At 35.8% G+C, this 16,726-nt stretch overlaps 1 protein-coding gene across 1 annotated transcript; it reads left to right on the top strand.

The window, feature by feature from the left end:
* Nucleotides 1-728: 728 nt before the first annotated feature.
* LOC145057679 (synaptotagmin-4-like) lies at nt 729-6,539 on the top strand. Its single transcript, XM_079005547.1, has 12 exons — nt 729-1,345; nt 1,483-1,638; nt 1,747-1,867; nt 3,116-3,237; nt 3,323-3,424; nt 3,502-3,576; nt 3,739-3,818; nt 3,980-4,130; nt 4,225-4,455; nt 4,528-4,821; nt 5,314-5,427; nt 5,952-6,539. The coding sequence occupies exons 1-12, from the start codon at nt 1,241-1,243 to the stop codon at nt 6,096-6,098; spliced, it is 1,698 nt and encodes a 565-aa protein (XP_078861673.1). The 5' UTR covers nt 729-1,240; the 3' UTR covers nt 6,099-6,539.
* Nucleotides 6,540-16,726: the final 10,187 nt, after the last annotated feature.

Genomic DNA, 16,726 nt, shown 5'->3' on the forward strand with positions numbered 1-16,726 from the left:
ATAAAGCCTTACAACCAACTTTGTATTCTCAAGCCATTTCCAAGTTGGGATTCATGCCACACTCTCCAGCTTGGGGGCAGAAGGTCATATTTAGTGGGTGTTTGTCATTGCTTTTACAATGACTTTTTAACTAATAAATTAAAAAAAAACAACTTAAAAATGTTTAGGTAATAGAAAAGTTCTTTTGAAATGACCTTTTGCAAAGAGTAAAATGAGATATTTCAAAAAGTCACAAAAAACCTGACTTTTTGTGACTTTACATTTAAAAATTACACACAAAGTTACTTTGTTAATCCAAACTCATTTTAAATAACATCTTTTACTAAAAGTCTTCTACAAAAATAACTTGTTCAAAAGCAATCATAAACACCTCCTTACTATTTAATATTTGGTCATTAACATTCAATAGCCCATTACATATTTCATTTTTGTTATATATTTTTAAAAATCAATATGTAATAGTATGTATAATAAATATTAATAATATTTAAAACATAATAAATAATACTTTTTTTTAACCGTCAAATCTAACCTACTCCTAAATTAATATCATCTGATTTCACCTATGTCCACGACGGACTTGAACCCTCGACCTCAAGAAGTTAATAAATAATACATATGAAGCCAACCTCGTGAAGAAACTAACGCACGACCAAACACAACAGTACAACAATAGAGAAACTCACCAAGGTAAACACTGATGATCATCATGCATGCATTGTGGTTTGAAGCATAAAACTCCAACATATGGTCCCTTCTTTTGATTCCTGTGTGTCGGGATATCTTAATTCCAAATATCAAAATAAATATCTTAATTTCCTGATTATGGTGGTGTAAAGAATGACCAAAAAAGAAACTCAAATCGAGGGATACGACTATCAAAATAAAGAAACTTGGTGGGAAAAAAATAAAAAGTAAATAAAGATATAAATTGTGAATACATTAAAAGGATGCCTAAGTCATCCTTTGATTCCCTACTTTTAACAAACTTCCGAATCAAAAAAAAAAATCTGTTACTCTATCTCTTTCCCTTTTCTCTCATTCCCCTACACGGAAAGAATTATGATGCACAAAGCCACAAACTTTATTCGATGCCTTCAATCTGTTCGACGATATGTCTGAACCAATAAAAAATCTTTTCAATGGCCTCCGCCATTGAAAACCCATGTCCAACCTCGCAAGAAAACTCAACGGATGAACGACTAATCAATTCGGGTCACATTCAGAAAGAAAAACCAAAATGGGCTTCTTCACCGGTCTCTTTTTCGGTGTTGCATTTGGCCTCGGTTTCATAGTCTGCATTGCTCGTTTCCAGATCATTCGATCTGCTCGTCGTGCTGATCTGGTATGTGTTTTTGATTCAGAGATGATTTCATACACTTTTTTTTTAATTCTAATCGTAATACGTTAATAATGCAAACACATAATCGTTCACACTGTTTCTGTTGATTGGTTAATATATATGATTTGTGTTAAGTTCAGGCTGGAATCATAGCTGCATTTGCAAAGATGACTGTTGCGGATTCCAGAAAGCTTCTTCCAGGAGAGTATTACCCTCCTTGGGTTGTTTTTGCAAGGAGACAGAAGTTGAATTGGCTTAATCTCATAATGAACAAGATTTGGCCATATGTTGATGAGGTACTTCAGTTTCTTTCATTATATTTCATTCTTGTATTCTTCTTCTTCAAAAAAAATAAAAAAAAAATGTAATAATCTCTTTTTGGGTTTTGTTGGATGCTAGCATAGGCAGCGTCCGATCTAATAAGAAGCTCTGTGGAGCCGATACTTGAGCAATATAAACCAATCATTTTGTCTTCTTTAAAATTTTCAAAGTTAACCCTTGGTACTGTCGCTCCACAATTTACAGGTTTGTTCCATCTATTGCTAATTAATTTGATTTTTCTTTATTTGTTGACATGAACACCTTTGTTTAATTCATAGTTAACAAGTGCTTTCAAACGTATTTTGTTAACAATGAATTAAACAAAGTTGGAACTGAAACGCCAACACTGCAACCACAAAGAGCAATAGTAGTTGCAGTGTGAACTCAGAGTTTCAGTTCCAATGTGGATTAAGTTCCTTGTCTTATCTCAGTCTTCTAGAAGGTTTTTGGACCTCATAAATAAGAATAATCATTTTTGCTGAAATTCATATATAACAAGCTTTTTTTATGGGGTTGATGGAAGAATAAACTTTTTTAGAAATTCATTGTTAACAATAAGCTACTTATAGCATACAACAAGAAGATGTATACTTAAATAGGGCTATAAGTCGTTGAGAAAACTTTTCCACAATGATCCATCAGTTTTAACTATATTCGTTGAAAGACAAATATATAAATCTGAAAAGGAATCTTTCCACAAACGGAAGATACGCTACAATGAATAATAGACGATTGATTTATTCCACACATAATACCTTATGTATACTAGGATGTTGCTAATTTTGGCATATTAAACCAAATATCAAAATTCTAAATATTGGGCTTCTTATGGGCTTTGGGCTCTTATTTCAGCTACATAAACAGGCTGTGTAAGTTGTGTGTGATGTTCTTGGGGCAGTAGACCTGATAAATCTTACGTATACAATGATATAATTTTGCATAAAAAAAACGTGCAACATTTGATTTGATACATTTTTTTTTTAATAAATACCTATAATACCATTTAAGATGATAAAAATGATCAAACCTATCGATCATGATCAATCTCCCCACAATTTGTTGAAAGACAAATACCTAGATTTGAAAAAGAATCTTGACATATACACCAAAATTCATAATCCTAACTAAAATAGTAAAATTTCATGCGTAGAATAGAGATTGACTGAAGGAGATCCATAATTTCACACATCTTAAACTATAAAAGAAAGAAAATCAAAATGCACAAATCTTGAGATTTTGGGAAATTTCAAATCAAAAACCTAAATAATCGAATTTGGGCCCAATGGTTTGGTTGGGCCAAAATGACAAAGCCTATAACTTCATATGAATCAAAAGTTATCATCGGTTAAAAATATAAATTGACTGTTTTCATTATTTCAAGTTCAACACACAATTGTTATAAAGTTGATAAATATATAATGTGGGATTTTGATGATTTATAAATATTTGTAGGAGTTTCTGTCGAAGAAGGTGATCCTGGAGAAATTACCATGGAAATGGAGGTGCAATGGGATGGAAACCCTAATGTAATTCTTGATATTGTCACCAGAGTTGGTGTGGCTTTACCCATACAGGTTCTATAATCTTTTTTATTTTTGTTTTTTTATAACGTAAAAGAAGAAAAAAAAATTGATTTTTGATCTTTTTTTTTTGCAACAGGTGAAGAATATTGCATTCACAGGCCTTTTCAGACTCATTTTTAAACCATTAGTTGATGAGTTTCCTTGTTTTGGAGCAGTTTTATTTTCCTTGCGAGAAAAGGTATATTTTTTTATAGAAGAAAATATTCTTCTGTTTATTTACAAGTCTTATTCATTTATATATATTTTCATTCACAGAAACAACTAGATTTCACACTTAAAGTTATTGGTGGAGATTTATCAGCACTTCCTGGGGTATCTGATGCCATAGAGGTATATTATGCAAGTTAAACTTTATAATCATATTTTTAACATTTTAATTGAAAAAAAAAATGTTACCCTTTTCTCATTTTGGAAGATATTCTAAGCATCTATTGAATATTATTACGTAATTCTCATGATTTGTCTTTCTCACTTTCTGTTTATATTTTATAGGAAACAATCAAAGATGCTATTGAAGACTCTGTCACGTGGCCAGTTCGAATAGTTATACCAATATTAGCAGGCGATTATAGGTACATCACATGCTTACACGTGTCATCCACTCCTACTATTATCAAAAAACATAATTAATTTTATAAATCGAATTGTTTATTTAGAAAGCGTCTTCCTCGTAATTGATAATACGTCATTTACCTTTTTATAAACAAAATAAAAATTAAAACTTTGGTTTTAGTGACTTGGAGTTGAAGCCATGTGGAATACTAGAAGTAAAGCTGATAGAAGCGAAAGAATTAACGAACAAGGACATTATCGGAAAATCAGATCCTTACGCCACTCTATTCGTACGTCCACTTCGTGCAAAAATGAAAAACAGCAAGACAATTGTAAGAACTACTTACTAATAATTAACAACACCGATAATACAAGTTTTCATTAATTCAAACTTAAAATATGGTTTGATTTTGATTTTGTGTGTAGAATAACCAATTAAACCCTATTTGGAATGAGCATTTTGAGTTCACTGTTGAAGATCCGAATACTCAGCATTTTACAATAAGAGTGTTCGATGATGAAGGAGTCCAAGCTTCCGAGTTAATTGGGTGTGCGCAAGTCCCCATTAAAGACCTTGAGCCTGGGAAAGTCAAAGATATATGGATCAAATTGGTCAAAGATTTGGAGATTCAAAGAGATAATAAAAAGAGGGGTCAGGTAATTAAATTTAAATACTATTTCATTATGTTTTTCTAGACATATTAAATGATATATATATGAAATTTTTAGGTGCATTTGGAGCTGTTATATTGTCCTTTTGGAACAGATGCGGGATTTCAAAGTGCATATAACCCTGATTTCAGATTAACTGATTTAGAGAAAGCACTTAAGTCAGGGATTAGTGATACAGACGTTGATCCAGCAAAACTTGCTGCACAAAAGAAGAAAGAAGTGATTGTGAGAGGAGTTCTTTCTGTAACAGTAATGTCAGCTCAAGATCTTCCAGCCGTTGATCTTATGGGAAAAAGCGATCCTTATGTTGTACTTTTAATGAAAAAAACAGAACAGAAATTAAAAACCAGGGTATTTTTTTTTTTTTTTCTTTTTAACATTTTCACCAAAATCCATCGTTCTAAATGTTTTTTTTGCAACAAATATACAAACGGTTGCTAGAATTTATAGCCATTGAGGGTTTTTAAATATTTTTTTTCAAAATAAAAAATACCACGTGCAAGTTTATGGTCAATAAAAACACGGATAGTTTGGAATTTGTTCGGTTTAAGCACTCTCAAATTTTTTTTATAATTTAAACATTAAATTTTGAATTTATAAGAAAAAACAATCTTCATTACCAAAAAAAATTAACTCAAGATGGTTTTCTGAAAAAAAAAAAAGAAAAACTCGGTAATTAAACCAGAAAAAGGCTGTTTTAGTAATGAATTTTAATGGGATTTGGTTATTTTATATTTTTGTGTCATGCTATTATGAATTAAATGTTTTGATAAATTGTTTAGATATGGGTTGGTTTTTATTGGATAAGTTATGATATTTCAATGATTTGATTTTTTTTTTCAGGTTATAAATAACACCTTGAATCCTGTATGGAATCAAACATTTGACTTTGTTGTGGAAGATGGATTACGTGATTTGCTAATGTGTGAAGTGTGGGATCATGATACTTTTGGAAAGGTACACATCTATTTTTTTTTTTTTCATATTTAATACATTCCGTATTTGCTAAATAAATAGATAAAATAAGATGGGACCACAAATTGAAATAAAATAAATAAAAGTAACCAAAATATAAATATAAGTTTTACTCTCTTTGGCATACTACTTTATTTTTATTGTTATGTTTGTCATACGAAAAAAAATGGTTTATAAATTAACTTTTAAAATGCTATTCGCACTAATGAATCAACAGGCTTATAGATTTTTAATGATATTTTGTAACAACTGTAAAAAAAATGTTTTATTAAATTCTACGCATCCAAAAAGAATACATCTTATTCTTTTACTAGTTTATGTGTTTTAAAATCACTTTTAAGATTGAATTTACTCTTCTACATGTTTATTTATATAATTTTGCATTTCTTGATAGTTTAGCATCAAACATCAATTTATATTAGTCGTCTTTTCAGTTAGTATAGTTTTATGGTCATTAGTTTTTTTTTTTTTTTTTCTTTTATCTATTTTGCGTTGTCTTGTATCAGGATAAAATGGGTAAATGCATCATGACACTTACGAGGGTGATATTAGAAGGCGAATATACCGAAACATTTGACTTAGAGGGATCTAAAGCGGGAAAATTGACTCTGCATCTAAAGTGGACCCCACAAACAATTATTCGTGATCCTTGATAAATCAAAAATCAATTGTTCTTGCATCATGATCAATAGAGCTTAAAGGCTTTGAGCAATGAACTCACACTTAAAAACCTTATGGTTCAACTTTATAGAAGAGTACACAAATAAGAAGAAAATGATCACATTAACAAGTCTTTTGCGGGTTTTTTTTTTTTTTTTTTACCTTGATTGATTTTTTTTTTTTAGTTGTTATTTTTTTTTTTTTGAGGTAACTGTAAATGATATATAGATGACAGATCTTTGTACCAGTTAAAATTATAGTCGCCTAATATGTGTCTTTCAACTTTGCTAGTCAGGGGGTTTAATCGGGTTTTTCATCCAAAAAAACCCAATTGGATAACCATCCGTCCAAACCGAATTACCAAATGGGCTTCCGTTAACCGGATCATCAATTGTATTAATTTTCACGACTTATATTTTATTTTTGTTCATTAATATTTATACTTTTTAATTACAATCCATACATTTTATGTGTTGGGTAGGACCCGAATTAAACAACTCAAAATCGAGCACTTTCACTTGTAATTTATTTTGGTTTAAACCAAAACCGAAATCTAAACCCGTAGGAGTTAGGACCTAAATGAGAGCACCGAAACATAAACCGGATCGGATGGGTTATTAAAATCACAAGGACTTTTGAGCAATTTTGATTTAGTTAAGGGTATTTTAGCAAATTGCCTTACTTTTAGGTGCAACTATCTTTTCGTGGAGTACAACCTAAGCTTATCATCATGATAACTTTATAAAGTCAACTAGGAGAGTAAATTTTGGACTTATTATGTAGTGGGAATCAATGCAACTCGCCATAAAAAGATATATTTTAGTCCTATAACTATGGGGCTAGATCATTTCGGTCCTCTAAATTTTGACATCTTTATAGGGGACAAGACATAGTTACTTATAGACCCAAACATCTTAATCGGTTTAGGGCTAAGAAAGTTTGAGACCGGATCGATATAGAATCATAGAGTCTTGATCTAGTCTAAACCGGGTCACTCTTATGTTTAGCAATCCATTGGTCTTTATATAGTCTTAAATCGGTCAAAAGTTGGTCCGATTTCGATACTGAACTAGTCTAAAAATCATCCAAATTCGGTCAGGCCGTTCACAGACCGGTCTTGAGTAATGCCCAAATTTTGAATTCTAACAATTATAATCGACAACCAATGACTACTTTTTGGTCTTGGGTATGTCTAAACCGGTCCCAAATCCTTTTTATCTCTATAAATCTCTTATTTTTCTCTCTTGATTTAATCATTTTAAGCAATCTTTAAAGTAAAATCATAAAATGTTCGGGAGTCCAAGGTAGTTGTAGTACATATTGGTCCGATTTTGATCCAACTGCACCATTTGAGGAAGTTAGCAAAGGTAGTTGTATCGCACCATTTTCAAATTATTTTACATAATTCAAACAAAACAACAAACTCATTGGTAGCCACAATTAGCTTGGATATGTTGTATCCAACTCCAATAGCATGATATCTCGACAATTATAATGTAAAATTTAAACAAACTATTAACCGAATATCATAAAGAATATATTTCCATGTTCTTCACCACCACATTACCCGACTCTTCTTTTAGGAGTTGCATACATTTTTTGGAGTATTATATCAAACAATAATGATGATATCACAAACTTGTTTCCCAACGGCTAATGTTGTTTTGTTTAGTATGTGTGGACTAATAGAAACAAGTTTTGAATCATAAAATTTCCAATGGAAAGCGGTTATTAGTGAAATGACAACGACAGTTATAAAAATATGTATTGAAAACTTTCTATGATTTTATGATTTCTTTGACATTAAATACATATATTAAATTTAAAGGTATACTCAAGAGTATTACTACTATTAGTATAACGATCGAGTTTCAGGTACTCTTCAATATTTGGGTTTAGTCTTAAAAAGTTTGCATTTTTGGTCCCAGTTACATTGGACGTAACATGGAGTATGCTAGGCGTACTCCCTTAAGTTTGATGCGGGGGTTGGTGGCGTATGTTTGGCGTACCCATACGTATGTCGGGCGTACGTAAGTAGAACATAAACCTATTTAAGTGGCATTATAGACCTTGAGGCTGCCCCCTCATCAGCCTCCTTCCCTCTAAAGACTCCCCACGAAACCCTAGCTTTTCCTTGTGTGTTCTTGAGCTTTGGTGGTGAACTTTTGGTGTTTTTGTGCTTATTGAAGAAGAAGGAACTTGGTGATCAAGCATTGGTTGGAGTGGAGCTTGAAGATCCAAAATCTTCATCACCTTGACAAGTATCAGAAGGTATAAAGTTTCAACCTTGTTGATTCATCTCTTAAATCTAGTTAGCTTAGAGTTCTTGGCGTGATTGTAACAGCCCGGAATTCCAGGTATCGTTATATTTATGATTTTTGGGTGTTTTAAGAGGGGACTCGGCGAGTTGGAGCTCAGACTCGCCGAGTAGGATCACGGATCTGGTCGCGGGTTCGCGACTGGACTCGACGAGTCCGGATATGGACTCGGCGAGTCTGCGCTGTTTAGCGAAACCCTAACCGTCCAGGTTTGGGACATATATAAGGGGCCTTATGGCCGTCATTGTTCATCCTAGTCATTTGAGAGAAACCCTAATTCGATTGTGAGCATCTGGAGCAAGGTAGAAGGCCATTATTGATCTTGGAAGTGTTATTTTGCAAAGAGGAGGAGGCTTGGTTAAGGGAACAACAAGAGAAGCCACATTCTGAGGATTGGGGACACAAAGCAACGTTATTCAGGTAATATTTTCGAGTTGCATTCTTCTATGTTGATGTGTATATGGATTTAGGGTTTATTGAACCCTTTTGTGGCTAGATTGAGTGTTTCCTTAGTCCCCCAAGCGATTGGAACCCTATATTGGGACCCTTGGAAGTCCAGAATGTCCCATGCGTGAGCATTTCGGGAATCAATGGAGGTTTTGGATTGGAATCCTTATGCCTTAGGTCAAAACGTAAATTATGAGTCATGGGGTGTATTATGAGCACCGAAATGAGGACTTTACGTGATGAATCAGTCTAGGAAGGCCAGACCTATGAATGGTCGGAGCAGATCTGACCTTAGAAAGCAGTTTGAGCGGTTGCATGGCATGGACTCGCCGAGTCCGATGAACAGACTCGGCGAGTAGCTTGAAGATTAACTGGGACTCGCCGAGTTGTTCTTCAGACTCGGCGAGTTGAGTCGGGGTGGCCCCGCGATTCTTCCAGGAGGAACTCGTCGAGTCAAGGGGGATACTCGACGTGTAGAAAGGGAATGTTAGAGAATTGGTGAGGACGTCTAGACTCGCCGAGTCGCCCTAGCGCTCGCCGAGTCCGGTCAAGTTGACCGTTGACCGTTGACCAGAGTTGACCTATGTTTGACTTCTTAGGGATAGTCAAACTTAGAAGATAAAAGTGTTAATAAGAGATGTATGATGTTATAGGGAGATTGTAGCTCGGCGGATCGAGCACGAGTGACTTCGGGATTTGCTAGCTTTCGATATTCACGAGGTGAGTCTTCTCACTATACTGTACCCGGAAGGGTTTGACTGTGTGACCGGAAGGTCGGATATGATATGTGATATATGTGCTATATGTGATAAGTTAATTGTTATACGTACTATGTATGTTATGTGGGCCGGAAGGCATTATGTTATGGGCCGGAAGGCGTGTAATGTGGACCGTAAGGTTGGCGTGGGTAGGACCGGAAGGTTTACCCAGCAGGGACGGAAGTCCCCTGATACACATGGACCGGAAGGTCAGGTCCTGGAAAGGCGTATGTGCGTAAGTTGTATTTTGGGGAACTCACTAAGCATTTATGCTTACAGTTGTTATGTATGTGTTTCAGGTACTAGCGAGGACCGTGGGAAGGCGCCGGCGTGATTTGTACACACTGATAGATGTTCTGTGATCTTGGGATTCAAATGATTTGTATTTTGACATGACAATTGGAATGTTTATGCCTTGTTTTGAATGAAAATACTTTATTTTGAAATGAAAAATTTGTTTGAAAATTTACGTTGTTACAGTGATTTGGTCCCTTGAGTTGTTACATGTAAGTATAAGCTACTCTAGAGGATTAGGATGGTAGATCTTAGTGTTTCTGAAATCCTTTGTGCATAAAAATGTTATCTTGATAGATTTAACTCAACCATGCAAGGGTTGATGCTCATTTCATGGGGTTAGAATGTTGAAATTGGGTATCGGGGTTTCTTAAGCCATGCAAAAGCTTAATGCTTCTGAATTTATGGATTAAGACCTTGTTTTGGAGTAGATCTAAAGTTTGGATAAAATGGTATTAAGGGATTGAGACATCTTCATGAGGATTGGTTCACAGACCAGTACGTCAGGCGTACTTCTATGTACGTTGCATGTACTGGGTTTGAACCTCGTATTCTGGTCGATGTGAGTATGCACGACGTTCGAGTTAGGTACGCTCAGCGTACTCCTAATTGTGGGTTTAGAAGGTTTTGGGCCATTTTGGGCTTCGAGTGCTTTTGGGTTTGGGTCACGGTTATTTGGGTCGATTAAGGGGAAGGGTAAAATAGTCTTTTACCCTAGAAGTCGGGTTTAATGAATTAGATTCAATTATGACCTAATTATTAATTAGGGTATTATTTGATTGATTAGTATGGGGATTCTCCAATTCAGCAGCACGTGCATCTATTTGTTTATCAGCAGATAGAGGTAAGTTTGCTCACTATACTGTAGGATACTAGGGTTTTATGTGCTTGTTATATTTGTGACTCTTGTTGTATGCTTGTATGCCTATTTATTGTATGTATGTGGGGTGAAATAGACCCGGGGGTGAAATAGACTAGTACGGTTGAAAAATACCGATTGAGTTGAAATAAACTCGGGGTAAAATAGACATGGTATAGCCTTGAGTTGATATGTAAGTTGAAATAGACTCGGGAGTGAAATAGACCCAGGGTGAAATAGACCTAGTTCAACCTTGAGCTAACATATATATATCTATATCTATATATATATATATATATATATATATATATATATATATGTGTGTGTGTGTGTGTGTTATGCGGTATTTTGGGGAACTCACTAAACTTTGTGCTGACGATTTCAGTTTATGTTTCAGGTACTTTCATTTTGAATGGGAAGAGCTCGGGATGATCGCATCACACACACCATGATTTTCCGCCTTTTGACTCGGATGTAGTTTTGGATAATTGTTAACATACTTTGGTTTCCTTTATGATTTTTGTAAACACTTTTGTTTAATGGATTTATTAATACAAAAATGAAACGTTTGGTTATAAATTTTGGTACGTTACAAGTTAGTATTAGAGCCTTGGTTTGAGGGATTCGGGCATACTTCGAGTGTATATGAACTCAAACTGAGGTTTTGGTAGATCTTTTTATAAGAATAAATGTTTTATTAAAGGATTTTCTAATAAAAGAAAGGGGTGTGGTGCAGGCAATCGACTGAGCTCAAGTAAGTTTTAACACCTTGTTTCGAGTCGTTTCATAATTCGCAGTCGTGACCTAAAGATCAAGTATCATAAGGCGTCGGCTTTGGGGAAAGAGAGGTTTAGCGCCATTTGGATGTGGATAATATAGATTATATGATCTAAGAGTTCGGTTTGTACTTTAGAGTCAAAGGGTAAAATGGGAAAACTAGTGTTTCAGACTTCTTTCATGAATTAAGGATTTTAGTTCGATGTATTTTAAGTCAAAAGTAATTAGATAGGGTTGTAGAGCTCCTCGATACCCTTCTGTGGATATAAAGATCATTGAAAACGGAGTTGGAACGAGGAAGTTATGAACGTTAGAAGTTAGGAAGGTTTTTGGCTTAGTCTACTACGTTGGGCATACAGGAAGTACGTTAGGCGTATTGGGCATCCCTGCTACACTGGGCGTACGCGATCAGTACTCAAACCCTATTTTCGTGGTTTGATCCCTATTTAAGCTCCTTAACATCCCCAAACACATTCCATTCTCAGCCTCCACCTCTCCAACACCCTCCCTTGAACCCCTAACCCTAGTTTGAACCTTGTGAGCAAAAGAAGGCGTTCTTGAGTGTTTTGGAGTGGTCTTGGTGCATCTTGGAGTAGAAGGAGCTCATTGGAAAGTGTTGGTTGCATTGGAGCTTGTACATCCAGATTTTGTTTGCCTTGAACTTTCTTCTAGAGGTATAAAGCTTAAATCTTGATGATGCATTTGTTAGATCTAGCTAGTTTTGAGTGTTATGAGCTTTTGGTCACTTTAGAAAACAAAGTTTATATCTTGAAAGTTTGTGACCTTTTTATGGATAAAGTTGAAAACTTTATCCATCTAAACATCATATTGATTCAGATCTATAGGTTGGAGGCTTGGACTTAATGGATTAAGTTGAAAAAGATGCACTTTTGGTCCCTTTGAGACTTAAAGACTAGATCTTGGTTGTTTGGACCATTCTAATGGATAAATTTTAGGAACCATAAAAATGTGATCTTGGTCCTTCTATTCCTTCCATGCATGAGTTAGTGGTCTTTTGCTAAAGTTAGAGATTTAGGGCTTTTGTTTGGGCACTATTAAGCCATGAAAAGCCATAAAGTCAGGAGATTTATGACTTGGGACGTCCCATAAGAATTAGATATGGAAGTTAGACATGTTTTCTTAAGGCATTAAGAGGTTTGGAGATGATTTTGGGCTTCAGCACGTACACTGGGCGTACGAGGTTGGTATGTTAGGTGTACACACCTGAATAGCGTTTGGGCCATTTTTGGGCCTTGAGTCATTTTAGGTTTGGGCCTTGCTTTGTTAGGCCAAGTATAGGAAGGGTAAAATAGTCTTTTACCCAATGTTATGAGTAGATATGAACTGGACCTTAAATTATGGGAAATTGTCCTAATTATTAATTAAGGATAATTTGGATTTGTTCAGTGTGAGGAACCCGATGGCAGTAGCGTGTGTGTGTTTCGGTTATCTCAGATTGAGGTGAGTCTCCTCACTGTGCTTGTGGGTCGAAGGCACCAATGTTGGCCCACTGTATTATGTTGTAGGATAGTAGTGGTATTTATGACACTTACTTATATGCTTATATGTGTCTGTTGTCTTTGTGACTTTTACTGATATGACTATACATTTTATGTATGTGGGGCTGATACGGACCCGATACAGCTACCTGCTGTTATATAGAGACATTATGGACTCGGGGTTGATACGAAATTGACATAGCTACTTGTTGTCATATGGGTTGATACGAAACCGAAACAGCTACATGTTGTCATATGGGGTTGATACGGACCTGACACAGCCACGTGATGTTATATGTATACGTGTATTGTATGTGACATTTTGGGTAACTCACTAATCTTTGTGCATACGGTTTATATTTATGGTTTCAGGTACTTCCGGTTCGAAAGAGAAGGGACCGACGTGACTGGACAACATCCCCCAGAGTTTATGTTGATAATTTTTAATTTGATGTTTATATACTATTTTTTAGCCTGAATGGTTTTGAGAACAATTTTTTAAATGAATTATTGTTTTAGAAAAATGTAAATTTTACCTTGGATTTTCGGGACATTAAAAGTTGGTATCAGAGCCCTGCTTTAAGGGATTCGGGCACACTCTCGGGTGTGACTAAACTCAAACTGAGGAACTGGTAAACTTTTGAAAGAAAACGAATTTCTAAAAAGAGTTTTTTAAAGAAAAAAAGGGGTTTGATGCTTGCAATCAGCTTAGCTCAAGTAAGTGATTCCCAAAATACCCATACAGGTTGATATGTTATAGGATATGAATGCTTGCATGCTAGGGATACCTTTAGGAATTGCATGATAGATCGGTCTGATATGTGATGTCTTGTAGCCTAGGAGAATTGGATGATATGCTAGATTTGGAATCTATATTAATAGAAGTAATTGCTAAGTGTATGCTTTAAAAATTATATACGATTAGGATCATATTTCCTATATTGTGTATAATTTGCATGCATAAGGCAACCGACAATAAGAGTAGAAGTTCCTAGCATGGTAGTAGTAAGTGAGCTTGGGATGTCCAATGTTTTTTTCAGTGTTACTACACGAATGCTGCTTGTTTTGTGCTTTGTGGGAATTTTATGGATGTGGGTTAAACGTTAAGTTATGTACTACAAAGGTTGGATAAACCCAGAGTGATGAATTTGGCCCTATTGTGCAATTCCAACCATTGTAGGGTCCAGTTTGTTAGTCGAAGGATTATTTGAACTATGTTGTACATAATTGTATTCATGAAGTGGTTAATTGACATGAGTGAGAGTCTTTCATCAGTTGATGGCAGGATGAGTTCGGGAACCTAGGAGAGCCTAGGAAGCGTTTTAGTGGGAATGGTTGCACTTTTTAGCGGGTACTTGGAGTACCAGTTGAGAAGGTGACTTATAGGATTCGGGATAACTCTTGAGGAAAGTATGGATAGGTGTGGAATGTAGTATTGGGTCTATATTACTGAAAGCACAAGATCCATACTCAAACCAAGGGTAGTCATAGAGAATTTAGGAAGCTGGTAGGATGAGGATTCCTTGAGTATGTTCTGATTATGGTATGATTGCTTTTCAATATGATGATAAGCATTCATGGCGGAGGATCCGGTTCAGGCTCTGGTACTGGCACCGAGCCGATGGATAAGCGGATGCAGGAGTTCCTTTCATCGGAGATCACCCATGGTAGTGTGAGACCTTTCAGTCCAACTGTTGCACAACTCTTGTTTGATTCCAACTGTTGTAGTGTGAGACATTTCAGTCAACGCATTATCTGGTGTTAGTAAAATGTAATTGTGTATGTGAGCTAGTTATATGGTGTTAAAGGGAGTTCCTTCTTCAACTGATAGCAAAGAGTGGTGTGATGGTAGTCCTAGGAGAACCTAGTAGTTGTTTTGGTGCAGTAAGCTTTGCTTTGCGGGATATCGACTGGATTGATAGGGAAGTAACTTGAAGGATTCGGGGCGATTTTTTAGGAAAGTATGGATAAATGTAAAAGGTAGTATTGGGCCCGTACTACTGGAAGCAGAGGATATGTACTCAACTAAAGGAAAGTCATGATGATAACATAGAGCTTGTAGAATGTGGGATTCTTCAAGTTTGTTCTGATAGTTTTTATGGTTTATTTTCAGTATGACGATCACTCGAGGAGGTTCTGGTGGTGGTACGAGTACCAGTGTTGGTTTTGGTACCGGTGATGGTTCGGGTTCTGGCTCTGGGGTCAGACATATAGATGATCAGATGCGAGAGTTCATATTTTCATATATTACTCGCAATATTCTTAAGCAGACTCATGTGATCTTCTATACAATCAAGGAGGGTATCATGGAGATTCTAAATGAACGCTTAGGCGCTTTTCGTTCTGAGATTGTGATGATGGTGGGAGCTCACTCTTTGACTTTCTGAGAGTTTTGGGCGTGCGGGGCTTCAGAGTTCTTTGGGAAGAAGGATCCTATTGCGATCAGGATTCGGTTAGCGTATATCACAAACTCCTTACATACTAGCTTCTGCTGTGACATCTCCATTTTCACGGCCAGAAAAGACCGATTTTTTTTATGCTTTATGAAAATCAGAGTACCTCTTTTAATAAAAATGTTGCAGAATTTATTCCCAGTAAAACATGATAAATAAGCTATCAAAGCATTTCCGAAGAAAAGTATTTTTATTCAATTGAAAACATTTGGGATGTCATCGTCAATACATAAACATAAGCATAAACAGAAATTACATTCATTATCACTAGTGATCTATATCTCCTTAATCTCTCAGTGTAATGTCACTTCATATCGACACCTGTGATATAAATAAACTGAGTGGGTCATGTTGGGAAACCTGGTGAGTACATAGGGTTTTCAACCCACAATAATATAATTATTATGTTTAAACAATCAAACAATCAACCCAATTACCCAACCCCATTATCTTCTTTAGTCTTAAGGATCTACCCTAAGAATCAGCTATTCCTCGTTCATTCATTCCTAAGTATCATCCTAAGGAATCGGCACGAAGTCCATCGTTTCCACGGTTTACACAACGGGCACTAAGTCTGCATAGTCGCCAAGGCTTAGGCACTAAGTCTGCATAGTCGCCAGGGTTTAGGCACTAAGTCTGCATAGTCGCCAGGGTTTAGGCATCAAGTCTGCATGATCACCAAGATTTAGGTATCAAGTCTGCATGATCACCACGGTTTAGGCATCAAGTCTGCATGATCACCAAGGTTTAGGCACCAAGTCTGCATGGACGCCATGGTTTAGAGTACACCGGGTGAACACATCGTTCACAACACGTACAGGTTGCGAGCCTGCTAGTGTTCCACTGGACTGTCTAGAATAGTCTGTGGTTGTCATCCATACTCTGCTGAATGACGGGGCCATCATTTGGGAAAGGCTTCTCACATCGTCCACCTCTCACCCTCACCTCGTGGTCTATAACACCTCTCAACTCATCATCCAACTCATATTCCATCTATTACATCTACCCATGTTTTACCCCAACATTATCGTAGATATAAAATACATATACAGTTTAAATCATTTAAAACATGTATAAAATCGTTCATCTAGCATAGACAGCAAGTACTCAGATAATATGCACACATAGCACGTAATTTATATAAAATACTTCATATCTATGTGTAAGATGAAAGTAACTATGCACTCACTTGAAAAGGTGGTGATTCCAAACTCAA

The sequence above is a fragment of the Lactuca serriola genome, chromosome 6, assembly GCF_051521515.1.
Source record: "Lactuca serriola cultivar US96UC23 chromosome 6, Lser_US96UC23_V15, whole genome shotgun sequence".
NCBI lineage: Eukaryota > Viridiplantae > Streptophyta > Magnoliopsida > Asterales > Asteraceae > Lactuca > Lactuca serriola.

What these genes read in the sequence shown, in the direction of transcription:
- LOC145057679 (XM_079005547.1), top strand. Translation starts at nt 1,241, where the DNA reads ATGGGCTTCTTCACCGGTCTCTTTTTCGGTGTTGCATTTGGCCTCGGT. An exon ending in GTGTGGCTTTACCCATACAG is followed by an intron (nt 3,238 to 3,322) that starts GTTCTATAATCT and finishes TTTTTGCAACAG; the next exon opens with GTGAAGAATATTGCATTCAC. An exon ending in ATAATAAAAAGAGGGGTCAG is followed by an intron (nt 4,456 to 4,527) that starts GTAATTAAATTT and finishes TGAAATTTTTAG; the next exon opens with GTGCATTTGGAGCTGTTATA.